At 53.9% G+C, this 26,864-nt stretch overlaps 3 protein-coding genes across 8 annotated transcripts in view; all 3 read left to right on the plus strand.

Annotated features, from left to right (window-relative positions):
* SLC23A2 (solute carrier family 23 member 2) overlaps positions 1–5,071 on the plus strand; it is a 57,226-nt gene extending 52,155 nt beyond the window's left edge. For all 5 annotated transcript variants that reach the window (XM_063358721.1, XM_063358719.1, XM_063358723.1 and 2 more), the window contains one exon: positions 406–5,071. In XM_063358721.1, coding sequence (XP_063214791.1) covers positions 406–638 — 233 coding nt within the window. In that variant the 3' untranslated portion in view covers positions 639–5,071. The remainder of the gene's footprint in view (positions 1–405) is intronic.
* Positions 5,072–9,082: 4,011 nt separating this feature from the next.
* RASSF2 (Ras association domain family member 2) lies at positions 9,083–23,928 on the plus strand. 2 transcript variants are annotated; one of them, XM_063358746.1, is made up of 12 exons: positions 9,083–9,300; positions 11,863–12,068; positions 15,291–15,373; positions 16,610–16,685; positions 16,870–17,021; positions 17,908–17,996; positions 19,591–19,742; positions 19,822–19,923; positions 20,103–20,154; positions 20,256–20,377; positions 21,115–21,212; positions 22,372–23,928. In XM_063358746.1, the coding sequence occupies exons 3-12, from the start codon at positions 15,315–15,317 to the stop codon at positions 22,439–22,441; spliced, it is 972 nt and encodes a 323-aa protein (XP_063214816.1). In that variant the 5' UTR covers positions 9,083–9,300; positions 11,863–12,068; positions 15,291–15,314; the 3' UTR covers positions 22,442–23,928. The 2 variants fall into 2 exon arrangements, with proteins under 2 accessions (XP_063214816.1, XP_063214817.1); XM_063358747.1 differs by lacking the exon at positions 9,083–9,300 and adding an exon at positions 11,289–11,364.
* LOC134526658 (uncharacterized) lies at positions 23,928–26,679 on the plus strand. The gene is made up of 2 exons (XM_063358749.1): positions 23,928–25,388; positions 26,380–26,679. Exon 1 carries the CDS (start codon positions 24,125–24,127, stop codon positions 24,836–24,838), a length of 714 nt encoding a protein of 237 aa, XP_063214819.1. The 5' UTR covers positions 23,928–24,124; the 3' UTR covers positions 24,839–25,388; positions 26,380–26,679.
* The last annotated feature ends 185 nt before the right edge of the window (positions 26,680–26,864 follow it).

Below are 26,864 nucleotides of genomic sequence, written 5' to 3' on the forward strand. Positions count from 1 at the left end.
CTTGAGAAAGCTTTGAATCTTTTTCAGGTTACGGTCTCCGTCCTATCAAACCTACAAAATAGCTGATAAAAATCAAACCAGAATAGCTGTCTTCAGAAGACAGAGTAAAAATATTTTAAGATCCAAACCTGCTTCCATTCATTGGAGAACAAAAACTTGCCTCGACTTTGAGTTACAAAACAAAACAGATAATAGCCATTTCCAATAAACATTTTATTCCCCCCCTCTTCCTGCCTCTTTAAGGGGTCTGGAAGAACTTTCCAGCGCTTTGCTGAACATGGTGTCTGAGACTTGGGATTTTCTTTCTTCTCTTAACCTCCACTACCTGCATGTGTGTTTACATAAAGATATTCACGTATGTCTTTTTTTTTTTTTTTCCCCCTTTTCTTTTATTTTGACTTCTAGGCAGCCCTGAAGAAAGGGGAATACGGAAGTGGAAGAAAGGGGTTGGTAAAGGAAGCAAGTCACTGGACGGCATGGAAACGTACGATTTGCCTTTTGGCATGAACTTTATTAAAAAATACAGGTGTTTCAGCTTCCTGCCCATCAGCCCTACCTTCATGGGTTACACGTGGAAAGGCTTCAGGAAAAGCAGTAACTGCAGGAGTTCAGATGAAGACTCGGAAGCTACAGTATAGCCTTAGCTGAAATTATATTATCTAGTTGTAGTAAGAGATGTATTTGCAGTTTCTTGCTGATTAAGAAGCATTAAAATATATGTTTTGTATATCTGCATTTAAATTCTGGAACCAGAGCTGAGACGAATTTAAAAAAAAACAAACAAACAAAAAAAAACAACAAAAAAAAAGAGCTTTCCTGTTGTGGGTGGTGGTAGCCAGATCTAGTGTCTCTGGGTCAAATTTGCAAATGCTCCTCTGTTTGATTTTCAAAAGCTATAGATGCCTGTGCGCCTAAGTCCGTTTATTTTAAATGGGGCTCAGGTTCTGGAAGTATGTAGGTGCTATTGAAAAATGTTACTTTTTAGGGTTGATTTTATTTAAGTCGTTGATGCTGGCATTTTTGGCGCGTTCATTGCTGGCAATGTTATTACGCCAGAAAATTTGAGTCCTGTAAAAAGGAGGTGGGGTGCGGGGCAGGGCGGGGGGAAGGAAAAAAAATTTACTTCTAGTCCCGTCAAATCCCATATATATTGTTTTCTACTCACCGATTTGCACATTCCGTATTTTCAGCCCCCTGGAAACCCGACTCAGTTGATACTGGCAAATCATGAGAGTATGTTTTTGAATTACCGATAGTTCAGTCAGATGTCCAGTGTTAAGACAGAAAGTTTCTGTGATAACTTTGCCGATGAAAATGATAACCGACTTCTGGTAGCTTAGTGCTGTAGAAGGAACCACTCGTTTCATGTCAGTTCACGTTTCTAAACGTTCGCTTTTTCTGCCTGGCATTTAACCACCTAATTTATAGTGTCCAGGTGCAGGTTTTCCTTAAAGGGACACGTGTAGCTTGAGTTTTACAGAGATGGGAAGCTTTTAACTTCCAGATGGGACCCAATAACAGTTTTTACAGTGCAATGCCTGCATCCAGCAAGACGTTTCCTGAAGAAAAATGCTAATTTGTTGAGCAGTTCTAAGCGATTAACGTAGGTATACGTGCAGCTTTCCCTGCAGGGAAAGCCACGCGGTCAAAACGCTGCCGGCGTTCGCTGGTTTGGATCTGTGCAGAATTTTCTTGATCGGCTATCAAGAGCCGATGCTGCCCGCGAGCGGCTTACGTTGGCGTTGCCTCTTTTTCTTCTCTCTTGGTGGGGCTTCTGCAAAAGCTCGTTACTGCCGCGGAGGTGATCTGGAACGGCAGAGACACTACATTTGACGGTCCTCATCCACTGGGTGGTTTAACGGGTATTGGGTCCAATCAGGGCACCATTCAGATTTTTTTTTTTTTTTTTTCCTGGAATAGTCTCAGCTCTGACGTTACGTGGGTGTTCATGCTCATCATGCATTCATAATTAAAAGTTTTATTCATGTTTAATGTTCTTACTATTGCAAGTTAGTTTTAGACTTCAGTGTGGCCCCAAAAGCATTTTTAAGCTGTGGAGATCATCAGGGAAATGTAGTGTAATGTAATTTCAAGGCCAGTATGCTCTACGGTGCTTGCATTTTGTATTCCTGGAAAAAACATAACAGTAGATCCTGTAAATTCACTAATATATTTATGAAAGTTTGACTACTGGACAGGAGCGCAGGAACTCTTGTTTTCTCTGAGTCTGCTTCCAGGTGAATTTGTTCTTGGTTGTCGAAGCATGGAAGGGTTGGGGTGGGGAGGGCAAGGAAGGAGCTTAACAGATCAGTACTGAATAGTGTAGAGTCGCGATGATTCCATTGATATCGTTCTCAGCATGCCATGGCTGTTCCCAGAAACTATTTTATACCGCTTTTTCCATAACAAAGCATGTGTTTGTTCCCGCTTCAGGGAACTTTCAGTAGTTTGCAGTCTCGGTGTCAATTGGACTATCTTGAAAGCTGGTCAGAAGAGTTATTGTGTAGTAGACAAGGTTAGTTTGCCTGTGAAACAAAGTAATTTTTATCATTTTAAAATTTTTCCTCTTCAGGTAGTGAGGTGTTAGATTTCCACGTCCACTTGCAGGTAGTTTGAGTGCGGAGACCTCTAATCAGTGGCATGAAGCTTCCAAATTTCCCGATTCTGTGTGCAACCAAAGACGTGTGGGAGACATGGGGGAGTTAAATATATATATATCTATGTAAAAGGAAAATAAAAAAGAAAAAGCCACCTATGTATGGTGGTTATAATTATGTAAAATGCCAAAGGTGGTTATCTTGTAAATGTTGCGAAAGGGAGGCAAAGGTTTTTTATTTAGAGCAGTGCCACCTCGGAAATCTGGAAGTGTCGAGTCCAGCGATGCCGCTGGGCACGGCAGGGACACTTGTGTCCTAAGGCTTTTCCAACTTCTCCCCCCAAATGTTCTCTTGATGACTTCAGTGCTTACGCAGTCAAGAGACGAGGCGATGAGAAATAGCATTTGTCTTCTCTCACCTTTGGCTGAGGTAAAGCTGTGCGTGGTCTGTGTTGCCTTCGCTCGAGAATTCCCAAGGCGCTTCAGCCAAGTTACAGGGCAACGGATCCAAGGGTATTTTTTTTCTTCTCCCCGGAGCAGAACACCACCCCTTTCTTGCAGTGTAGGAAAGACTATGCGAATAGGTGATGTCCAGTTACTCTGTTTAACAGTTGGATTTAATTATTTTTGTGATATTGGGTCCTACCGTGCCGATCCTGTTGACTGGCTGAGAGAAGTACGGTGGTGTTTAGCCGGCACGTTTGCTTTTCTAGCCACTTACCTTGGTAACACTAAAAGAAGTCGTCGTAGTTAGCAGTCATTTTTGTAACCAAGTTTATCTGTGTAACGGCTCTCTCCATCTTACTGTGAGCACGAATGGTTAGCGATGAGCCTCAGTTTTGCAGAGGAGACCTGCCGAAGCACCTGTGATGTCTAGCCAAGGGTTACGATGGAGTCATGGCAGTACCTTGAAGGCAGAGGAGGGCACGCAGCCGCTGCGCCCACGCTGTTGCTGGTAAAGCGCACGTCTCCCCGGCGCTGAGAGGTGAGCAAAGGACGGAGCTGGTGCTCCCCTTTCTCTTTTCGATGCACCTGAAACCATCCCTGAGCTGCCAGTCGAAGAAGATGCCTTGCTTTTCTTTGTGAGGGGATAACTCCGAATTGCCCCTGGTTTGGGGCAGTCGTGGCAGGCGATCGTGGACCTTGAAATCCTTCTCCCGCCTCTGCTTTTCTGCCCTGGTGGTGTAGTGGCCGTTGCGAGGTGCCCTGGCCGGGGGGAGCACGGCGCGCAGCCGGAGCCACCGGCAGATGTGTTGCAGAGGATTAACTCGCGGTTTTGCAAAAGCATCGAAATGCTTCGTGTTTGCTGGTTAGGTCCAGGCGTTGGTGCGTTAAGAGTGGCTGGATATAGAAATCCAACTGTCAATGCAATACTGTATTTTTTCCTCTATTGGTTATAGCCTGCCTTTCAAGGAGCTAAACTAAACGAAACCACGCAGGGAAGACGACGCCTGAGAGATGAGTTTAAGAGGCGATGACATGTTTCAACCAAACTTTAGGACGGAAGGGCAAATATTCATGGTAGAAATATCATTTTGTCATATCAAAGATGGTATGCAAAACAAAATAACTTGGGACTTTTGTAATTGATATTCTATTGTTTGGGGGTTTTTTTAGGTTAAATTAAGAATTCTTGCTAACATGTCGAAACACGTTTTCTAAAGCAAATACTTGCAAATTATACCTATAGAAATTTAGGTTTCATAGCTAACAGCTATGAGTGATTAACGTTGTCATGTTAGAGTGCGTTGGCGGAGGAACTTAAATCAGGTGCCTCGCTCAGAAAGTTTCAAACTTTAAACCCAGAATTTGCTTTATCGCCTTTTAATACTGACTTTAAATATGGCAACTTGGTTTGTACATGAATATTGCAGTATTTTATTTCCATATATTAAAAATAACATTTCCACTCAGGATAACAATCGCCGTTTTCCTGGGAGGGAGTGGTATGATTGTCATGACAATGTCATGTGATGGTAGAATTTCTTCATTGACGAATCTATAGTAGTTGTGTATACTTTATTTACCCATGTTTATGTTCCTACCAAAAACTAAAGGGTTTCTTTATTATTCATCTCCCTACTGAGATCTTGGTACTCCCGATGCAGAATTGGCGCTTGCAAACTGAAAACCCTCAGTACTATTTATACCACAAGGAGCATCAGTGAGTGCGACCCGTCGTTTATAGCGTGGCACCCTTAACCAAAGTGGTTGAAAACGGCATCATTTGTGGTATAAACAGCACTCCAGGCACACCTGGTTTGAAATCGCCGGCTTCTAGTGGTTTGCGTGAGCCGTTGGATGCTTACGCGCAATCTAAACCAACCTGTGCTTAACATAACTTGTATATCGTTGTAGAAAATGCATGTGTGACAGACCAGCACGACCTACGGTGTTTCTTTTACGTGGCCTTCTTAAACCAAAAGCGACTTTTTTTTTTTTTAATTTTTTTTTTCTTCTCTTTTTTTAAGGCGGGGAGGGGGAAGGGCGGGAAGTGGTGGGTCACTTTTTTTTTTTTTTTTTTTTTTTTTTTTTTTTTGCTGAAAATGTCCCACTTGGTGCATGTTTCTTAGTATTTCCTGAGGCTGATGGCCTGGGTGGCCGGGGGGGGGGGGGGTGACAGGTCCTCTATGCTCTCGCGTTTGTAGAGCTGCGATCGGTCATTGCGGTGTCGGAGGAGGCCACGAGTTTCCAGCGTTTTCGCTTCTGCCCATGAGTCTCGACATAGACAGCTTAGTGCTGGGCTGCTTTTCCGTACCGGGGATCCGTCTTCAGAGCCATCCCGAATATTCCTGTCTAGTTCTAATTTGACTGTGCCTGTGCGTTGTCATCCGTACATATTGATAGGAGAGATATATTTAGAATTGCCTTGTGTACTATCTGGCATTTACTACATCCTTCCAGGTAAATCATCTTGCTGCCAGTCCAAATTATCGTACTTTGTCTGTTTATAACAACCTTTGGCGTAACAAACTATTGACTGTTCTTAGGCAGTGGGGATAATTTTTTTATTTTTTTTCTCCCCCCCACCCCCCCCATGACTTTCTGTGACTGACTTTGGCTGTAAAACTATTTTGTTAAACCGCAAGAGGGGGTTTGTTTTGTTTTGTGTTTTTTGGTTTTTTTTCTTTTTTTGGTTTTGTTCTGAGATGTGTAATTCTTTTATGGAGGTTTGTTTTTGTTTTTTTTTTTTTTTTTAATTTCATGGTTTGTTTTTTTTCTAACATTGCTTCATTAAACAATTAAATATTTAAAAATGTAATATTTGGACCAGATGTTGTGAATAATAGTAGATAAAGCTATTTTATTCTGTATTTTTAAAGCTGTTCAGTATAAATAAACGCGGGCATAGATGCAACCTGGCAGCGTGGTGTTACACTTCCTTTTGAGTGTCTCCTTCAAAGGAACGTTGACGGTTTTGGGAATCCAGGTTTGATGGTTTTGGGAATCCGGGTTTGATGGTTTTGGGAATCCAGGTGATGCGAAGACCAGGCATCTCTTTGCAGCCAGTGCCACCCAGAAATATAACCCCCAGCCGCCTTCCCGACCCTTCCAGCTCTCAGTCCACGGCTCGTACCGCGAAGACGCATTAAATTCCCGTGATTTATTTGGAAGAGGCAGTGCTTGCGGTCCCTGCCTCTCCTTTGCTGGATGGCCCTGCTTTCGGTTGAGGCAGCTCCCAACCTCTCGGGCAGCTGAGGGACAGCAAAACTCCCTGAAAAAGCAATTGCGGGGGCAGCACCGATGTGTTTCTGGGCAATATCCGCGCAGCAAAACTGAAGTGACTGATTTCCTAATTAAAATGTGGAAAAAACGCAACCTTCGCGTTCTCAGGATCCACTGAGCAGAGGCTTTGAGTCCAGTTAAGAACAGAAGCAGCAAGAGCTACCAGCAGAGAAATAACCTCTGGTTTAGGGTAAAATCATAGAATCACAGAATGTGTTGGGCTGGAAGGGACCTTAAAGGCCACCCAGTGGCACCCCCTGCCCCGGGCAGGGACACCTCCCACCAGCCCAGGTTGCTCCAAGCCCCGGCCAACCTGGCCTTGAACCCCTCCAGGGATGGGGCAGCCACAGCTTCTCTGGGCAACCTGGGCCAGGGGCTCACCACCCCCACAGCAAACAATTCCTTCCCCAGATCTCATCTCAATCTCCCCTCTGTCAGTGTAAAACCCTTCCCCCTCGTCCCATGGCTCCCCTCCCTGCTCCAGAGTCCCTCCCCAGCGTTCCTGGAGCCCCTTTAGGGACTGGAAGGGGCTCCAAGGTCTCCCCCGAGCCTTCTCTTCTCCAGGCTGAACCCCCCCAGCTCTCTCAGCCTGTCCCCACAGCAGAGGGGCTCCAGCCCTCCCAGCATCTCTAGGGCCTCCTCTGGACAAAGTCCCCTCCTAAAGCCTTGGGATTGGGAATTTGTCTAAATTCCTGCCCTACCTTTGGCAATCAGTAGCCAAAGTCGAAGTCTCCTGGGCCCTTCTGGGGGCTGCTGCATGCCCAGAAGTAAGAAATACGCTGCCCAGCACCTTGCCTCATCCCCAACCGTTTAATGAACTCTGGAGCTGAACTAGGAAATTCCCTGTTTTAGCCCGGAGCGGCAGCGAGTGCCGCAGCTGCCTGCGATGAATTAGGGCTGGGAACGTCTGGCTGAGGATGCACAGCACCTTTCCAGCTCCGTCAGCCTTCAAGGGCTCTGAGCTACTGTTGATTTTAAGGGGAATTAAGGCACCCAAGTACCTTTCTTAACGTAGGCGTAGCCCACCGCGGCTAATCCAAAACCGGTGTAGGTGGATGGGAAGAAAAATGGCAAAAAGCCACCTAAATTGGCAGCGAGAAAGTAGATCTGGAATCAAAGCCTGCGGAGCAGCTGTTGGACCAGGGCGAGGGATTTCCAGTCGTTCCTGAGCTGGGCTGGGTTTGGGTGCGCGATGGAAACGTCTCTGGTCTTAATCCCCGTTAATCCTTTGTGCTACTGGGTCAGAGCTCTGGAAATAATGGGGTTTTCTCTTTGGGTCGTGCCCGAATCAAAATTTAGCGGGAGCTGCAGCGACGCAATAAGAATCGCGAAACCTGAGGATTTTCAGAATGACTGAAACGTCCTCAAATGGGGGCAGCGACCGCGTTTCGAAGAAACGCGTATTAGGTGTGAGCAAAAGGCCTTCTTAAAAGCCTTTAAAAGACTCTTCCCATCTGGTTCCCGGAGGCTGCGTAACGGCTACCAGATGCTCCTAAGCTAACGTGTATCCAAGTGCGTAATATCATTTGGTATTTATTGACAATTACCTTGGGGGTCTTAAAATTTAAATAATGGGAAGCTGCCCGCGTGTGAAAGAAGGGAGTTTGGATGCTTGCTAAGTCTGGGGGGAAAGACTTGAATTTTGGAGAATTTTTGGAGCTGGTGCTTTACGCTTGGGCCTGAGTTGAGGTCCTTGACCCCCAGGCTCAGCTGTGGGGAGCGGAAACAGCAGTAAATCCATCAAAGTCGATGGTTTAAAAGCCGTCAGCCGCGTTCCCTGCGCGGCGTTTAAGCACAGACGCGCCGATTTAACCTGCGAAACAGGTGCCGCAACCTCCCCGCGGGGCTAAACGCGGGCCCGGACTGCGGAGCAGCCTTTTTTTCCTGGGAGATTTTTGGCAGCCGGGAGGATGCTCGGGCTCGCGGCCGCCGGCTGGGACCACGGCGGGGGTGTAGAAGTTTTGGTCTCCTTCCACGTGGGTTTGGTTCCTCTCGGGTTCCTGCTGCCAGCCGCGGCGGGGGAAGGAGGAGCCGGCAGCCTGTCCCGGCCTCGCAGGTTGTGGGGTGTCCTCATAGGGCAGGATTGGGTCAAATTCCTTCTGTTCGGTAAATAAACAACCTGCATCCAGGCTGCTGACCCACCGCTGCGCATTGAAGGCCACGAGCTGGGTGTCGCCAAATCAGGATTTAACCCCAGTTCTGCAACCAAGTTCCTCCTCGTGCTCACGCAGGTCCCCACGCCAAAACCGCCTCGCTCTATTTGTTTTTTAAAATTTATTTATTTTTCCCTTTTTCCTCCAGCTGCATCCTCCCTGCGGGCTGCGATGTGCGGTAGAAGCTTCCTCTCTCTTTAGGGCTAAATCCCGGGGTTTCGGGGCTGGGGTTTGCACAGCGCGGGCAGCCGGGGCCGGCTCCGCTCCATTGTGCGGGACGGCCGGGCTCTCGCGGCGACAAAAGGGCCTCTCATCGCCGCCAGCCCTCGAAGATGCTGCTGGAATATAAATACTAACCCCCGTTCCGGCTCGCTTTCGCCCAGTCAGTCGTTCCCCAAGCCAGATGGCTCCTCCTCAACTTCTCATATTTTACATACAAGTACAAAAAAAAAAAGGGAAAAAAAAAAAAGAGCTGATTACAATCCGTGGTTGTGAAGACTTGCTTGTTTTGCTAAAGCAGCTGTTTAGATTATTTCTTTGGGTTTTTTGGTTGGTTGTTCATTTTTTTTTCTCCCCCCCTTCGTGTGGGCTGTTTCTAGGCAAATTCCTTAAAAAGAAAAAAAAAAAGGGCCGGAGAAGCCACAAAGCGCTGGGAAAGGTCAGGAGCAGACAAAGGCGGAGGGACGCGGCCGCACACTGCTGCTCTTCTGGAATACTTAATACCCCCGCGCCCCACAAACCCTCCCCGGGGGGGCACGGGGGGCACGGGCAGGATGGGACCCGCAGCCCGGGAGCAGAGGCTGGAGGCTCAGCGCCGTTTCGGAGGTAACCGTGACCCCAAGCTGCAACATCTGCTTCCAGGCAGATTTTTTTTTTTTTTTTTTTTTTTTTATTTATTTCCTCTTCAATCCCCCTCTCGGGGGCTGTTTTGGATCCGGATGGGATCCCACGTCCGTGGTTGGGAACCGGTTGCTGCCAGCGCACGGCCCTGTTGCGCCGTCCTGAAGGCAGAACAGCGACGTGCGATGCCTGCGCCGCTCTGGCGCTCGGTGTCGCAGGCTTTGGGGTGTTCTAAGGCAGAAATAAGCACTTCAGCCTGTGTGCTGCAGCCCACAAGGTTCCCTCCAGGAGATCTGCACGGAGCTGGAGCCGATCACAGAAGCATTTAACCCTGGTGCATGGGATGGGGCAGCCTTTGGGATCCTGGTCCTGGCACCAGGGATGGGCAGCCTTTGGGATCCTGGTCCTGGCACCAGGGATGGGGCAGCCTTTGGGATCCTGGTCCTGGCATCCAGGGATGGGCAGCCTTTGGGATCCTGGTCCTGGCACCAGGGATGGGGCAGCCTTTGGGATCCTGGTCCTCGCACCAGGGATGGGCAGCCTTTGGGATCCTGGTCCTGGCACCAGGGATGGGCAGCCTTTGGGATCCTGGTCCTGGCACCAGGGATGGGGCAGCCTTTGGAATCCTGGTCCTGGCACCAGGGATGGGGCAGCCTTTGGAATCCTGGTCCTGGCACCAGGGATGGGGCAGCCTTTGGGATCCTGGTCCTGGCACCAGGGATGGGGCAGCCTTTGGGATCCTGGTCCTGGCATCCAGGGATGGGGCAGCCTTTGGGATCCTGGTCCTGGTATCTGGGGTCGGGCAGCCTTTGGGATCCTGGTCCTGGCATCCAGGGATGGGGCAGCCTTTGGGATCCTGGTCCTGGCACCAGGGATGGGGCAGCCTTTGGCATCCTGGTCCTGGCACCAGGGATAGGGCAACCTTTGGGATCCTGGTCCTGGCATCCAGGGATGGGGCAGCCTTTGGGATCCTGGTCCTGGCACCAGGGATGGGGCAGCCTTTGGCATCCTGGTCCTGGCACCAGGGATAGGGCAACCTTTGGGATCCTGGTCCTGGCATCCAGGGATGGGGCAGCCTTTGGGATCCTGGTCCTGGCATCCAGGGATGGGGCAGCCTTTGGGATCCTGGTCCTGGCACCAGGGATGGGGCAGCCTTTGCAATCCTGGTCCTGGCATCCAGGGATGGGGCAGCCTTTGCAATCCTGGTCCTGGCACCAGGGATGGGGCAGCCTTTGGGATCCTGGTCCTGGCATCCAGGGATGGGGCAGCTTTGGGATCCTGGTCCTGGCATCCAGGGATGGGGCAGCCTTTGGGACCCTGGTCCTGGCATCCAGGGATGGGCAGCCTTTGGGATCCTGGTCCTGGCACCAGGGATGGGCAGCCTGTGGAATCCTGGTCCTGGCACCAGGGATGGGGCAGCCTTTGGAATCCTGGTCCTCGCACCGGGGATGGGGCAGCCTTTGGGATCCTGGTCCTGGCACCAGGGATGGGGCAGCCTTTGGGATCCTGGTCCTGGCACCAGGGATGGGCAGCCTTTGGAGTCCTGGTCCTCGCACCGGGGATGGGGCAGCCTTTGGGATCCTGGTCCTGGCACCAGGGATGGGGCAGCCTTTGGGATCCTGGTCCTGGCATCCAGGGATGGGCAGCCTTTGGGATCCTGGTCCTGGCATCCAGGGATGTGTCAACCTTTGGGAACCTGATCGTGGGGTGCAACCTGGGTGCCAGAAACAGGGTGTCCTTTGGGAGCGCAGTCCCAGAGCCTGAACCAGGGGTTTGAGACGGAGCATCCTTTGGGATCCCAGCCAAACCGGGATAAACCGGGTACCCGAGGCAGGGCATCCTTTGGGGGAACCCCGGTCTTGGCACCCGCTCAGGGGTGTCCCGTTGGGTCCCGGTGCCGGGGAGCCCCCGGCTGCCGGAGAGGGCTGTCCCCCGGGATCGCGGCCCCGCGGCCCCGCCCCGCCCCGCCCCGTCCGGCCCCGCCCCACCGAGGGGCGGCCCTACGGGGGGCGCCGGCTGCGGCGCGGAGCGGCGCGGAGCGGGGGCCGGGTGAGTGCGGTGGGACCGGGCGTCCCCGTCCCCGTCCCCGGGGCTGAGCCGCAGCCACCCCGGAGCCCGTCGGCAGTTAGTGGGCGGCGGGGGCTGCGCCCACCCTCGGGAGCGGGGGGAAGGATCCGGCCCCCCCCCCCCCCCCCCCCGCCCCGGGGTGTCACCTGCACCCAACGAGCGTCCTCGGCATCACGCTCTCTTTTCGGGCTGGCTGTTCCCGCAGGCTGGAAGGGAGCCACAAGCACCCGAGGGTCCCCAGGCGGGTCGCGACACCCTTCTCTGCGCTCCCCATCGCACCCGGGGTGGAGACCCACCAGCTCCCTTCTCGTAGCCCACAACAAGCCGTTGCTGGCCCCCAGCTCTTCTCAGGAGGGTCTGGTCCGCTGAGTGTGGCCAGTGGGTCCCTTCACTTTGTCCCCAAGCAAGCCGGCACCCCGATGGCAACACCCGCCGGGGATTCTGCCACCGCTCACCGCTCCCCTCCTTTCCCCTTTGCAGGACGGGGCTGAGCATTTGGGCTGGCGAACAATAGCAGCGCTGGAAAACAATGGAGCTGCTGCACCTTCGCGCTTAGGGACGCCGGACGGATGCTCCGAAGAAATCCCGGCTCCAAAATAGCGCCTGAGCCAGAGCCACCGCTGCAGCGGCTCGCGGGAGCCGTCCACCGAGCACCGTCGGTCGAGCGAAGGATCTGCCGGAACAGGGTGAGAGCGCTCGGCCGTATCCCACCGCTGAGCAGAGCAGCTCCGAGAGGCTCTCGGTGCCTGCGAGGGAGGAATTGTCGCTTCCGGATGATGCTTTGCTCCCGATTGATTGCACAGGGATCGATGCGGCGTTGGGCTGGTTAAAAGCCTCCCTGGGCCGCAGGGAAGCAGCAGGGTTTGGGCAGGAGGGAGCATCGCGGCCTCCCCGGGGAGCGGGATATTCCCACAATCCCTCGCACGGCCGGGGGGAAGCCTCGGCTGCGCCGAAACCGCGTCTCCCGCCCGAGCGGGGCGATGCCAAAGAGGCAGCAGGGATGCTGCCAAAGCATCCGCGTGCCACGGGAGGGGACTGGGAAAGCAAAAACCCCCCCAAAAAACACTCCTTTCCTTTCAAGAGCAGGGAAGACCACCCCACTCCTGCTGAGCACATGATCTCTGGTCTGGTTTTTTTTTTCAATTTTTTTTTTTTTCTCTTTTTTTCTATTTTATTGGAGCTGTGCATCTCCCCGGGCGCTCGGCAAAAGTGAGCGCTCGTCCCCGCTCCACGCGAGGGGCTGCGAGCGGGGCCAGGCTCCCTCTGCAGCGCAGGGCAGGTGGGGCTGTAGGGATGCGGGGAAGGGTCTCGGGAAGGTTATTTTTTGGGGGTGGGATAAGTCCGGGATCCATCAGGCCTGAGAGCGACTGTGGGAGCGGCTGCTGGCTCATGCTGGAAGGCAGAGGGGGCTGAAATCCTCCTGCCACGTGTGCAGGGGGGATTGATTTGATCTGATTTTTTTTTTTTTTTTTTTTTTTTTTAAAAAAGCGCTTTGCGAGACAGCAGCGAAACCTCAGCCTGCGCCGGGCGCGAAGGAAATACGTCGTCTCGGAGTGGGGAAACTGAGGCAGGGGGGTGCCGGGAAATGGAAGACGGTGCTGAGCTGCCGAGGTTGAGCAACTGATTGGGCAATTTGCACGTTGCCAGTCCTTTTATTCTGGCGATTTCCAGCCTTTCGCCAAAGCCGTGGCAGAAAAACCGGGAGGGGCAGCGGCAGCTGGTCTCTGTTTGGGGATCTCCGGGCGGCCACCGCTCCCTCCACCCACAGCCTGGTGCTCTCGAGACCCAAAAAAGGAAGAATTTGCCCCTTTCCTTGCTTGCTCGGAAGGGGATGTGATGACGGAGGCGAAGGTGGCAGCGCCGGGGCGGTAAACAGGAAACCGGGCTCCTCAGCGCAGGGAGACGAACCTGCATTTCGGGGTTCCCCTTCCATCCCAGAATGAGGGTTTTTTTTTGGCTGGAGCTCACCCCCACGTCCCCTCCGAGGGAACCGGGGCTTAGGCCCTTCGTACGGCCGCGATGCCACGGAGCGAAACTCCCTGCGACGCCAAAGGCTCCACTCCGGGCTGCGCTGCCGGAGGGTTGGGGTTTTTTTTGGGTTTTTCTGGGTTTTTTTTTCAGCCACTTTGCTATTTTTTGGCAACGTTTTTGGCGTGGGCCAAGCAAAGCAGCCGTGCGGGGTTCATCCTCCCTCCGCCCAGCAACGTCTTGGCAGTGACTTCCCCAATTTTCATCCGCTTCCAGCCCCCGCCCACAAGCGAGGTGCTTATTTCTGACCGTTCCTGGATCTCGCAGCTGATGACCCGCAAATTCGCGTCCCCGCCGCAGCAGGTGCCGCGCGGCCACCCCGCCGACATTTATCCCAAAGCCACAAACCCGGCTGCAAAATCCCCTCCCGAGATCATTTTTGGGGGATAAAGAGGATTATTATTAGGTTTATCCGCTGGGGGAGGAGGGACGGGTGTGGGAGAGGCGGCCGCCGGCTGCGGGAGGAGGGTTTGACGCCGGGCTTTGCCGGGATGCTCGCGCGGCTCCTCGGCTCCTCAGGAAACCCGAAGCTTTGTCAGCTTTTCCGTTGCGACGTGCCGTTTTTTGGCGGCGGGTTTCTCTTCTGCTTTCGCCTGGAGCCCCGGGGCCGGGCCGGCTTCCTGCCCTTCCCTGCCTCCTCCTGCCTGCCAGAGCATCCGCGTTGCTGCTTTTGCAACCTCTTCTGCGGTCTGAAGCAGGACGCAGAATATTTTTCCTGTCGTATGTCATTTATTTGCTTCGAATATATCCCGGCGCCTGGGGTAAGGAGCGGGAGTTGCCGCTGGGCTGAGGTTTTAGGGGCAGGCCCATTCTCCGACACAGGTTTTTTTACCGCACGGCCTTGGTTGAATCATTTATCCGCCTGGGTGGTGGCGTAGGTTTTTTGGTTTTAGGCAGGAAAATGGGTTTGTTTCCCAGGGGTTTGGGAGGAAGCGCGTGGGGACATGGGAGGTGGAAGAAAAGAGCGGTTTGCGGATCTTTTCTTGCCTCGGTCCCTCCTTCTGGACAAGGGAAGGGAGGGGAGAGACCCTGGAAAAATGAAAGCCGGTCTGTAGGAGGGTTTGCACAAACCCCCGAGGAAAAGGACGACCCGAGAAACCCTTCCTCATTGCTCAGGACCTCCCCGTCGCACCTCAAGGTCTGATTTCCAACGCGCTGCGAGCCCGGGGACGACCCTGAGGGCTTCAGCCTAAATCGCCTTTCAATTCCGCTTCGTAGCATCCAAACAGAGCTCCCCCGCTTTAAGCCGGGGCCGCTCCAAAGGTGGGATTTTGCGGGGGGGACTTCCCAAGATTTTGCGTGAGAGAGACGGAGATGTTTTGGCGCTGGAGGGAACACGCCAAAATCGAACCGGTATCGTAAATGAAAACGTAAAGGAACCAGCCCAGCGTCTCTCGCTGCTGGGGAAGCGCAGCCCTCCTGCCCGCTGCCCGGGGCCGGGGCGGCACGAGGAAACGTCGTCCGGATCCAGCCCTGCGTGTCTGGAGCTTCGGAGCCAAACCTTAGTAAAATAAATGGGGAAAAGGAGCAAATCCGGCTTATAACCCTTCCGCCTCCAGGCGCTGCGTCGGGGCGGTCCGTGGATGCTCGAAATGCAAATGTCGGCGTAAGCGTATCTCTGCCGGTATTAAATTTTCAGCGAGTTTACAACGCGTCTCTCCTTATCTGATTTTCCCTCCATCGGTTTTCCGGGAGGAGCCGCCTCAAACTTCACCGGCGGCTGCATCCCCCGGGGCCTTCTCCCAAGAGCTCTTCCAAAATCCAAGCCAGTTTCCTTCCCCCTCCCCCCCCGCCCCCGTTATCCAGGGATGCGATAACGGGGATGCGATAACGGGGCGGTTCACACCGGTGCTTTTCTCTCCTCCCTCTTTGCAATTCAGCTCCCATGAAAGAAGAGCGGGAGGATGGATTACGGCGGCTGCGAGTACCTGGTCCCCTGCGGAAAAGACAAATACATCTCCAAGTAAGATGCTCGGCGGGGCTGTAACGCGGAAACGCGATGGGTGCTGAAGGCTGGGGAGTTATTTGCGATATTCCCGGGGTTTTTCGCCCGGAGGAGGGGAGTGACCCTGGGTTTTAACTCGATTTCATTGGATTCGGAAAGGAAAAGCCATTCGGGGCCAAGAAACAGCAATTTCCTTTAAAAGAAAAAGTGGTGTTGGTGGGATTTTGAGGTTTTTTTTTCTTTAGGAGCGTGGCCAAATGCTCTATAAACTTTCACGAAATACAGGTTTTGCTGCAAAGGGGCCTGATTAGTAATCGGTCTTTTATGAATTGGTAAAGAAGTGAAATGATTCCTAAGTGTCGAGGAAGATTTTGGAAGAGATAAAGCATATACGTGAGATATTTTTCCCCCCTTTTTTCTTTCACGTGACCCAAATCCCCCGTGATTTAATGCTTCTTTATACTAGTCTGACGGTGCCGAGCATCCTTAAACTCGTTCAGCCAGCGGAATTAATGACAGCTTTATGAATTAACGCCCGAGGCATCGCTTCCCCGTGATTCATAGCTGTGCTTAGACGTCCTGGGTCAGTTTATTTTTATTTTTTATTTTTATTTTTTATTTTTATTTTTTATTTTATTTTATTTTTTAATTTTTTAAGTTTTTATTTTCATTATTTTCATTTTTATTTTTCAACTGGAGCAGGGCTCAGACTTTTAATTTGAGCTCGAGGTCAGGGTCCGGCGCGACGAAGCCGCCGCGATAAACTCGCCTGCGATAACTTGTGACTCCGGCGTGACCCGAGGGCTCGGGCGCTCCAAAAATTCCCATGTTTTTTCAGCCTTGTGACCGACTCCGCCAAGGTCTGACGGGTTTTCTTACGTCTTTTTGCAAGGTTTACGGAGGGCACGGTTGCGGGGGAGCTCGTCCCCCTGCTCATGGTTGGAAAGGGCAACGCCTGGTTGAACTCGTAGCAGATATCCTCAACGAGGGAGGGACAGATGCAGCAAATAGCTTAATTTGGGGCAAATTAGGGTGTTTTGGGTCCCCCAGGGGTGTAGCAGGTTAACTGCCCAGCCTGACCCTGGGAAGCAATTCCTGCTTTCTCCCAGATCCCCAAAATTTCTCCCTGCCAGGGGGAACCAGGCTCAGGGGCAGCCACGCCGGGTACCGAGCGGTGCCTGCAGTGTCCCCCCTCGCTCCTGCAAACCTCTTCTCAGCGCCTTTCCCATTTTTTTTTTTTCCTCCCCCCCCCAGAAATGAGCTCCTCTTACACTTGAAGACGTACAACATCTACTACGAAGGGCAAAATTTACAGCTGCGGCACCGGGAGGTAAGAAACCCCCGGGGGAGGTACCCAGCTTGCCAGCTTGTCCCTGGCAGGAGAGAAAACGAAGGAATCGGGTTTAATTCGGATTTATGAGGTCCAAAAAAAAAAAAAAAAAAAAAAATAGTAATAGTAATATTCATGGCTGTTCGTGTTTGGGATATTGAGCTGCCGGTCTCCTCTGGCGCAGGAGGAAGGCGAGCTGATCGTGGAGGGGCTGCTGAACATCTCCTGGGGCTTGCGCCGCCCCATCCGCCTGCAGATGCAGGACGACAACCAGCGCATCCGCCCGCCGCCCTCCTCCTCCTCCTGGCACTCGGGCTGCAACCTGGGAGCCCACGGGTGAGTGAAGGGAAAAGAAGACACGCACACCCCCCCGGCTTCGCCCCCGTCCCCCGTAATAAGGCAGCGTTTGCAACCCCAGCTGCCTCGTCTGCCTCCCTGGGTTTTTGCCGACGTGCAACACCCTGGAGAAGCCAAGTCTGAAATGAAGTCGCTCGGTTTCACTTGGCCGAGTCCCCCGCTTCGGCAAAGCCCCCCCTTTTTTGCAAAGATCCCCCCCTTTTCTGAAGACTCCCCCTTTTGCAAACCACCCCCCCCCTTTCTGCAAAGACCCTCCCTTTTCGCAACCCCCCCTCGCCCCTTCTACAAACCCCCTTTTGCATAAATTCTATGATTCGTATTGCAAATAACCGGCGCTGCAACCCTGCGGGGATGGTTATCCGCCCAATCCACAGGGACTGGGAACCACAGGATGGTTTGGGTTGGAATGGACCTTAGGGATCATCCAGTGGCACCCCCTGCCCTGGGCAGGGACACCTCCCACCAGCCCAGGTTGCTCCAAGCCCCGGCCAACCTGGCCTTGAACCCCTCCAGGGATGGGGCAGCCACAGCTTCTCTGGGCAACCTGGGCCAGGGGCTCACCCCCCTCACAGCAAACAATTTCTTCCTAATATCTAATTAAATCTCCCCTCTCTCAGTGTCAAACCCTTCCCCCTCGTCCCATGGCTCCCCTCCCTGCTCCAGAGTCCCTCCCCAGCTTTCCTGGAGCCCCTTTAGGGACTGGAAGGGGCTCCAAGGTCTCCCCGGAGCCTTCTCTCCTCCAGGCCGCATCCCATCCTGGAAAGAGCAATGTTGGCGCTCGGAGGGGAAATGATCCTGGTTATCGTTCCCTCTGCAGCTGCGCGCTAACAGCGCACCCATCTCTTATTTTATCTGTTATTGCCAGGTCCGTGCTGAAGCCCAGCACTTTGCCGGACATCCAAGTTACGGATGCAGAGCCCACACCGAACGCGGAGACTCCCGGGAGCGGCGCAGGTGAGATCCGGGCTCGGATCCGGTTGGATTTGGCTGGAGAGTTGGGAGCAGCTGCCTTGAGAAAAATATAAAACAGGCATTTTTTTTCCTCTAGAAATCAGCGTCTCCATCTCGCTCCAGGTTACTTAAAGCCATTTCCAGAGCGCCTACATTTAATTTATTTAATTGCAGCAAGAAAGTCTTAGCCCCGATGGCCCGAGACCCTTCCGAAGGGTTTTTGCTCGGGGAAGGGGCCGCGGTGGGACGTGGTGAAGAGGAGCTCGGAAAGAAACAGGGGGATGGAGCAAAGAGCCTCGTGGGATCGTAGGGAAAAGGATGTCGGCGCTTCCCTTTCCCGGCGGCTCCGCTTTTAGGGAAGAAGAATGGGTTGGGAAGTGCCGTTGCCATGGGGAAGTCAACAATTCTGCAAAGTTTTTTTCCCCTCCCTGGTTTTTCCTTGGTAGAGAGGGGGAAGAGCTCGTCAGCCCCCCGGCGCTTCGTTAACCCCTTCTTTTGAGCAGGAGGCAGCGATGAACGGGACGCGAGCTGTCCCACTGGCAATTCCCACGGGAAAAGCCTGCTTTTATGCATTTGTCTCATTCGATTGGGGCGTTTTGCAGACGTTCTTAGCTTTTTGGGGGGTTTTTTTGGATGCTTTTGTGGAAATACACCCTGAAGGCAGAGAAGAACCAGCTGGTCCTTTCGGCTTCGGGATGCTCCTCCCCTTCCTGGCTCGGGGAGGAGCTGAGCACTTGCAAAACTCATTGATCCCTGAAACCCTTGGCCCCATCCTTGCTCCTCCAAGCTTTTCCCCTTTCTCTTTTTGATCTCCCCGTGGATGACACTTTTATTTATCCCCTTAATTAAAGCTTGCCCGGGCGATATCCGCAACTCATCGCGCCGTAGAAATAACCTGGCGGCTCTTTCAGCCGGCCCTAGGATGTTAATCCTCTGCCAGCGCATAAGAAAGAAGTCTTTGATTATATTTTGCTCCAAAAGCCTGTAAAAAATCAGCGCGTAGCATGCGTGCGCGGCCCCTCGTGAGGGCTTAGTCACCGTGGCCCGCGGTGCAGCTGGAGCGGCGCGCACCAGAGATTTTTCCGTGCTGCCGACACGCTTTGAATTAAAACATCCGAGCTGGAGCCCGAGAGGTTCGTTAAAAATGGATGAAGAGCTGGTTGATAATAATCTGGACGCGGGCCAGTTTTCACGCAGAGATCTGAAGCGCTGGCCTCGTTTTCCGGTTCTCATTAAAGGAAAGGAGAAAAAAAAAAAAAAAACCCCAACAAAAAAACTATGGAAAAGCGATTAAGGATGCTCGAGTCCCAGGAGAAGAGGCTTCCTCCAGGTAGCAGCCTGGATTTACGCAGTTAATTCTGAATTAATAGCCTCCTTCAGGAGCTTGGGGAGGATAAACCAGTAGCTGGTGTGGTGTAAACTGGTGGGTTAAACCTGTCCTGGGAAGTTTGTAGGGATGGGGATTTCTGGGATGGGGAATTCTGCATCCGTGAGGGGATTCCCAGGAGCTATTTTGCAGCTGGGATAGGACCCTGGGGGGGTTCTCGCTTGCCCCCCCCATTCCTCAGCCCCGTCCTCCCACCGGGTCGTTTTCCAGCCGCCAAGTCGCAGCCGGAGGAGACGCCGCAGCTGATGCGGACGCGGAGCGACGTGGGCGTCCGGCGCCGGGGCAGCTCCCGCACCCCCAGCGAGCAGCGCCGCATCCGCCGCCACCGCTTCTCCATCAACGGGCACTTCTACAACCACAAGGTGAGCCCCCGGCGCCCTGAGACCTCCCCCCACAGACGGGCGGGGAAATCCCGGTTTAACTGGACTTTGCGCCCCGTAGACGTCCGTGTTCACGCCGGCGTACGGCTCCGTCACCAACGTCCGGATAAACAGCACAATGACGACCCCCCAGGTCCTTAAACTGCTGCTCAATAAATTCAAGGTACGTTCGGTATCCCCCCCCCCAACTCCTGGATTGCTCTGCACTTAGTATTTATATCCCATGGATACAAAATGCAACGGGTGGAGCGAAATAATGGGAATTTTTTTTTTTATAATTGCCGGGAAGGCCGAGGGTAGAAGCGTGGACTTTAATAAATAGTGATTTATGTCTCTGTTCAGATTGAAAACTCGGCGGAGGAGTTTGCGCTCTACATCGTCCACACCAGCGGAGGTGAGTCTGCCCAAAACCCCCTCCCCGGCACAGCCGGCACGTCGGTCGTGGCAAAGCCCCGCCGTCCGCTGGGCCGACCGCCGGTGCTTTTGGCGTTGCAGAGAAGCAGAAGCTGCGAGCCAGCGATTACCCCCTGATCGCCCGCATCCTGCAGGGCCCCTGCGAGCAGGTCTCCAAGGTCTTCCTCATGGAGAAGGACCAGGTGGAAGAAGTCACCTACGACGTGAGTTTGCCAGGGTGGGATGCTCGGCGCTTTCGGATGGGCTCGGGATGCAGCTGGGGCTGGAAAACCGGGGGGATGTCTCCGTGCAGGAATTGCTTTGCTTTGCTCCCGCATCTTCCCATGAAAACTCCCCATCCCATGGGGAAAACCTTGGTTTGTGCTTAAAGAGCAGCTTTAAACTCCAACCGAGAGCAAATGCCCCCCCAGCCCTATTTTGCCATCCCGGATCTGAGCGCAGAAGAGCAATTGCAGCACGGCCTTTGGTGTAATTGATATTTTTTTTTTCCAGCCGGGGAAAGGGCTGCGGATGGGGAATGGCTCGTTCGTGCCATCTGCCGGCTCCCTCCTGCCCCGGCGCTGCTCTGCGCTTCGATCGGAGCACAAATGAGGCACTTTCGGGGCATATTTGAGCTTCAACAGCGCTCAGTGACGCCTTGGGGGTGCGCAGGGCTCTCCATATGAAGGAGCCAAGTCTTGCAGCCAGTGGATAAAATAAAATAAACCTTAGGCGGAAGGTTTTGGTTTTTTCCCGATTAGCCAGCACTCGTTTGCACGAGCTGATGTTCATGCCGTGCAGAGGAAACGTGGTTTCTTTTAGGGTTTGTTGCAAAAGTTTTGGGGGTCCTCGATTTCCCCGGTTAGATCTGGGGAGAGGATGTGGCGAGGTCGCCTTCAGCCACGCGGAGTTGGTGCGTCGCCCTCTTCGTCACCCGGTCTGGCATTTCTCTCCCACCCAGGTTGCTCAATACATCAAATTCGAGATGCCCGTCCTCAGGAGCTTCATCCAGAAGCTGGAGGAAGAGGAGGATCGTGAAGTGAAGAAGCTCATGCGCAAGTACGCCGGGCTCGGTGCCATTGAAGGGAGATGCTGGGAGTTAACAACATTGTCGGGGGCTTATTTCACAGAATCCCAGAGTGGCCGGGGTGGGAAGGGACCTCTGGAGATCACCCAGTCCAACCCCCTGCCAGAGCAGGGTCACCCAGAGCAGGTGGCACAGGGACGCCTCCAGGCGGGGTTGGGATGTCTCCAGAGACGGAGACTCCCCCACCTCTCTGGGCAGCCTGTGCCAGGGCTCTGCCACCCTCACAGCAGAGAAGTTCCTCCTCGTCTTGAGATGGAACTTCCCATGGTCAAGTTTGTGCCCGTTACCCCTTGTCCTGTCTCTGGGCACCACTGAGAAGAGCCTGGCCCCATCCTCCTGACACCCCCCCTTGAAGTATTGATCAGCATTGATAAGATCCCCCCTCAGTCGGCTTTTTTCCAGACTGAAGAGCCCCAAATCCCTCAGCCTTTCCTCATCAGAGAGATGTTCCAGTCCCCTCATCATCTTGGTGGCCCTTTGCTGTCCCCTCTCCAGCAGTTCCCTGTCCTTCTGGAACCGGGGAGCCCAGAACTGGACCCAGGGCTCCAGATGGGGCCTCCTCAGGGCAGGGCAGAGCAGAGGGGGAGGATGACCTCCCTCCACCTGCTGGCCACGCTCTTCTGGATGCCCCCCAGGATGCCACTGGCCTTCTTGGCCACCAGGGCCCATCGCTGGCCCGTGGCCATCCCGTTGTCCCCCAGGACTCCCAGGTCTCTTTCCACAGAGCTGCTCTCCAGCAGGTCACCCCCAACCTGTGCTGGTGCGGGGGGTTATTCCTCCCCAGGGGCAGCACCCTGCACTCGCCCTTGTTGAATTCCATAAGGTTTCTCTCCGCCCAACTCTCCACCTGTCCAGGTCTCTCTGGATGGCGGCACAGCCTTCCGGGGTGTCAGCCACCCCCCCCAGCTTTGTGTCACCTCTAAACTCACCAAGGGGACACTCTGTCCCCTCACCCAGGTCGTTGATGCATCTATATTTCGGTGCTGCAAATTCATTTGCGCAGCCTCGTGTCCCTTAAAGCATGCCTGAGCCCTTGGGTTTTGCGTTGTTCCAGGGTTTTCTTGGCAGTTTGGGTTAAAGCCCAGCTTGACGCCGCAAAAATCCTCTTTTCCTTGTCCTTCGCCTCTTCAGATACTCCATCCTCCGGCTGATGATCGAGCAAAGGCTGGAGGAGATTTCCGAAGGTCCGACGGCGATGTGAAACGCTTCGCCAGCGCCCCGGCTCCGGGTTGCATCGCACAAAGAGCCGTTTGCCTGCGGGACATACCCTACCGAATCCCAAACCCCCGACATTCCCAGAGTGTTCCTGGAATCCGCCTGGATCACTCCGGCTCTGAGCCAACCCATCATCTGCGCAGCATCCTCGGGGGGTTCCTCCTCTGCAAATGGGGGTTTTCCCAGCAAGGCTCTGGCCGGTGGCAGCTTCGGCCAAAACCTCAAATCCTTGGAAATAACAGGGAAAAAACCCAACAATAACAAAAACCAAGAAATCCATGAGCAGGGCGAAGCCGTTGAGGACAGGGACAAGCGAGGGCTGCGAGCGTTCGGGAGCAAGAATTTGGGGGCTCGGTTTGAAGATGCTTCAACGCTCCCCCCCCCGCACCGGCCCCCGGCACGTGGCTCCCGGTGGAGGGTCCACTGCTCGGTGGCAAGAGAGCACAAATCATTCCTCCTTTTTTTTTTCAAAAAAAAAAAAAAAAAGCACATTTCTATTGCAATAATTGGCAGGTGACGGGAAGCTTTTGTGAATCGATGAGGGCCTGCTGAGAACGGGGAGGTTTGTAACACTCTCGCTGCCCGAAAGCAAACCTGGGGACTGACGGTTGGATTTGCAGCGAAAGAGTAAATCCGCCTTTTTCCCAGCGCCTTCCCTTAACCTGCCTCTGGTGGCGTAACCCCCTCCCCCCCCCCCCCCCCGCCCTCGCCTTTCTAATTTGCACTAATTTTAGGGATTTGTTTTAAAAAAAAAACAACAAAAACCATGAAGTCAAACCTCTCTGGTAGCTGTAACATGCCAAATAGCGCTCGCGGGAATAGTTGGCGGCACTGAGCATCTCTCGAGGGATGCTGTAGGGAAAGTCGGGGGCGGGGGGGGGGGACAGGAGGAGGGGGGAGGCAAAAATAAAGAGGGTTTTAATTTGCAAATTGGTTTTGCAGCGGTGCCGGCACATCATCCCGGTGAAACCGGGACCGGGAGCGTCTCCATTATCACCATCACACCTGGAAAAACCTCTTTCCTCCCAGGCTGAACCAGCAATATCGATTTTATACCTCGACGTGAACTAAAACTCTTGACTTTCTCCCTCCCTTGAGTTTTTTTGCAATGTATCTTTGTAATTTTTTTTGTTTTATTTTAATGGTACCTTTTCCACCTTTAACACGTGTTAGGGAAAGCGTTCTGCGGCGAGAGAAGCTTTTGATGTATTTGAAGGATGACTGTGGCGTTGCTTCGTTGATTAACAAGAAAACAAAACATGTAGCAGTTTAACACAGAACGAAAACCCCCGAGTTAGAGCCTGGTTTGTTCAAAATAAAGCATTTGGCGGATGGAAACGCTACCGAGGTGGGCTCCGCGGCGGCTGAGAGGAGGGAGAAGAGCGAAACCTGCCTGAATCCCGGCGGAGAAGTTTCCCCGAGGAGAAATTTGTGATTAACGGAGCAGGGTCGAGTTGGAGGCCTGTAGCCCAGTGGTGTCCCCCAGGGGTCAATCCTTGGACCCGTATTGTTTAACGTAGTCATCGACGACCTGGGCGAGGGGACAGAGTGTACGCTCAGCAAGTTCCCTGGTGGTACCAAACTGGGAGGGGTGGCTGAGACCCCAGAGGGCCGTGGTGCCACCCAGCATGACCTGGACAGGCCGGAGAGCTGGGCGGAGAAGAACCTCATGAGGTTCAACAAGGACAAGCGTAGGGCCCTGTACCTGGGGAGGAAGAACGTCAGACACTGGTGTAGGTTAGGGGGGGACCTGCTGGAAAGCAGTTCTGAAGAAAAGGACCTGGGGGTCTTGGTAGACAGTCAATTATCCATGAGCCAGCGATGTGCCCTTGTCGCCAAGAAGGCCAAGGGAATTCTGGGCTGCATAGGGAAGAGTGTGGCCAGCAGGTCCGGGGAGGTCTTTCTCCCCCTCTACTCTGCCCTGGTGAGGCCACAACTGGAATACTGTGTCCAGCTCTGGGCTCCCCAGTTCAAGAGAGACACGGAACTACTGGAGAGAGTCCAGCGGAGGGCAACAAAGATGATGGAGGGATTGGAGCATCTCCCTTATGAGGAAAGGCTGAGAGAGCTGGGACTCTTTAGCCTGGAGAAGAGAAGGCCGAGGGGAGACCTTATTAACGTTGACAAGTATCTAAAGGGTGGGTTTAAGGAGGATGAAGCCAGGCTCTTTTCAGTGGTTCCCAGTGACAGGAGGAGGGGTGATGGGCACAAGCTGGAACATAGGAAGTTCCCATCAAATATGAGGAAAAACTTCTTTACGGTGAGGGTGACGGAGCGCTGGAACGGGCTGCCCAGGGAGGGTGCGGAGTCCCCTTCTCTGGAGACTTTCAAGAGCCGCCTGGACGCAGCCCTGAGTGATGTGCTCTGGGCAATCCTGCTTTAGCAGGGGAGTGGGACCGGATGATCTCTAGAGGTCCCTTCCAACTCTGACCAAAAAAATCCCGTAAAAAAATTCCGTAAAAAAAATGCTCCTGCCCTGCGGTTTTGGAGACTCACGATTAAATCGCTGGTGGATTTTTTGGGGCTGTTGTAGGGTTTAGCCAGCCCTGAAAGACTATTTATCCCCACGCACCGTGGTCAGCAGGCTCCGTCCTCTCGATATTCCCCTTCCAGAAGGTAAAACTCACCTCTGGAGGAAAACCTCTGCCTTGCTTAGCCTTGTTCTAAACACATCGAGTTTTTTAAACCCGATATGTTCAGGTTTTTCGGCCTCCTCGAGGCTGAACTCTGCATCCCCGAGGTTATCCCAGCCACGCCAGCCCCGCGTTATCCAGCCCATTGAAGCCCATTTATCCCTCCCCGCGCAGGAGGGGGATACGAGTGACGTTGGCTCCGCGTATCGAAGCTTTATCCGACGGGAGAAGTCCGATGTGAGTTGAGCCCGGCGGGCACAGACGGGAAGAGCCATCGCCGGCGCGGCCCCGGCTGCACGGGTAAGGGCGGCATTCTCGGTGCGGAGTTGAGGGATAAAAAGAGAAGGAACTGGGTAGATAGGAAGGGGAAAAGTGTTGGTTTTTTGGAACATACCTGAGCTGGGGGTTGGGAATGGGAGAGGAGCCCAGGGAGGCACCGCACCCTCCCCGGCTACTTCGGCACCGGGGTTTTCCCCAGGTTGTGATCCATAAGCTTGGATGCTGTCGGGGAAATAAAGAGGGGAAAAAAAAATAAGGACGAAAAAAACCCCCATGTCTTAATTTTTATGGGGCTTGCCACCTGGATTTTCGGCGTTTCCAGCAGCGGCGATGCAGCTGCAAACAGCTGGAAGGGGGACGCGCGTTTCTCCAGGCTTTTCTTAAAAGAAACCAACGTTAGTCGGAGGAGCGGGGCAGCGAAACGAGGCAAATTAAATTAATCGAAGCCTAATACTTTTTTTTTCAAAGCGCTGGGTTTTAAAGCGCGGGGGAGTGTGTGGGGGGCGGGGGTCAGGCCTGGCACCTTCTCGCAGGGGCCGCAGGAGGGAAATGCTGACACAGGGATGCTGCGGCCGGGGCGGGCGGCCAGGGGGGCTCTGCTTTTTCAAAAGGCTTTTGTCAACACGGCTCCTGCTATTTTTGGGACGATTTTGGGGCCGCGATGGCTCAGCAGCTTCGGTACAATGAGGCTGTTTGCTCAGCCGCAGGGTGGGGGACGGGGTGTGTGTGTGGGGGGCGGGAATTGCCCCGTGATGCTCCGGTGCCTTGCAGCGGGGTGGAAAAATTGAGGTGCGACTTCGCTGGGGAAATCGGGAGCGTTTGCATGGCATCGTGCCGGCAAATATATTAAATTATATATACTGAATACAGTAAATATGTTCAATAACACATTAAATATATTAAATATGTTAAAATATCGATATTCTAAATGTAGGTTGGCCCAAGCCAACCCATGCGGTGCACGGAGCCGGGATCCCTGCGCTCACCATCCCCCCTTGTGCCCCTTTCGCAGGTCGGGCAGGATGAGGCCCCGCGACGCCTGGTGCTGGGTGGCCATGCTGCTGCTCGCCCTCTTCAGCGACGTTGCCGGCGGCCGCCGCGGTGCCGGCGGGAGAACCGGCGGGCGAGGAGGCGGCGGCGGCGGCGGCGGAGGCGGGGGGCTGCGTGGGGGCTTTCGGGCCGTCTCCCGCAGCGGTGGCACCCCCGGCCGTGGCTCGAAGGTGGCAGGGGCCATCGCGGCCGGCGCTGCCGCGGGGTACGGCATGGGGCTTTTGGGGCGCCCGCGGCCATCCCGCCTGGGTCACGGCGTCCCGGCAGCCCGGCAGCCCCCGCCGGCGGGTGGCTTCCATGCCCCAAGCTGGCCGGACATGGGTGTCAAGCGGGGACCCCCCAGCCGAGCCCCTGGGGACCAGCGCGGTGGCATCGGCCCCGCTTTGCTGCTGGCACCCGCCGTCTGCTTCGTCAGCCACGGGCTGCAGCGCTGAGCACGGGGAGGGG

The sequence above is a fragment of the Chroicocephalus ridibundus genome, chromosome 23 (assembly GCF_963924245.1).
Source record: "Chroicocephalus ridibundus chromosome 23, bChrRid1.1, whole genome shotgun sequence".
Classification (NCBI taxonomy): Eukaryota; Metazoa; Chordata; class Aves; order Charadriiformes; family Laridae; genus Chroicocephalus; species Chroicocephalus ridibundus.

Excerpts from the sequence above, each read along its gene's own strand:
- RASSF2 (XM_063358746.1), top strand. The coding sequence starts at position 15,315 with ATGGATTACGGCGGCTGCGAGTACCTGGTCCCCTGCGGAAAAGACAAA. Across the intron at positions 17,997-19,590 it reads GACTCCCGGGAGCGGCGCAG|CCGCCAAGTCGCAGCCGGAG; the intron begins GTGAGATCCGGG and ends GTCGTTTTCCAG. Across the intron at positions 19,743-19,821 it reads GGCACTTCTACAACCACAAG|ACGTCCGTGTTCACGCCGGC; the intron begins GTGAGCCCCCGG and ends TGCGCCCCGTAG.
- LOC134526658 (XM_063358749.1), top strand. The coding sequence starts at position 24,125 with ATGAGGTTCAACAAGGACAAGCGTAGGGCCCTGTACCTGGGGAGGAAG.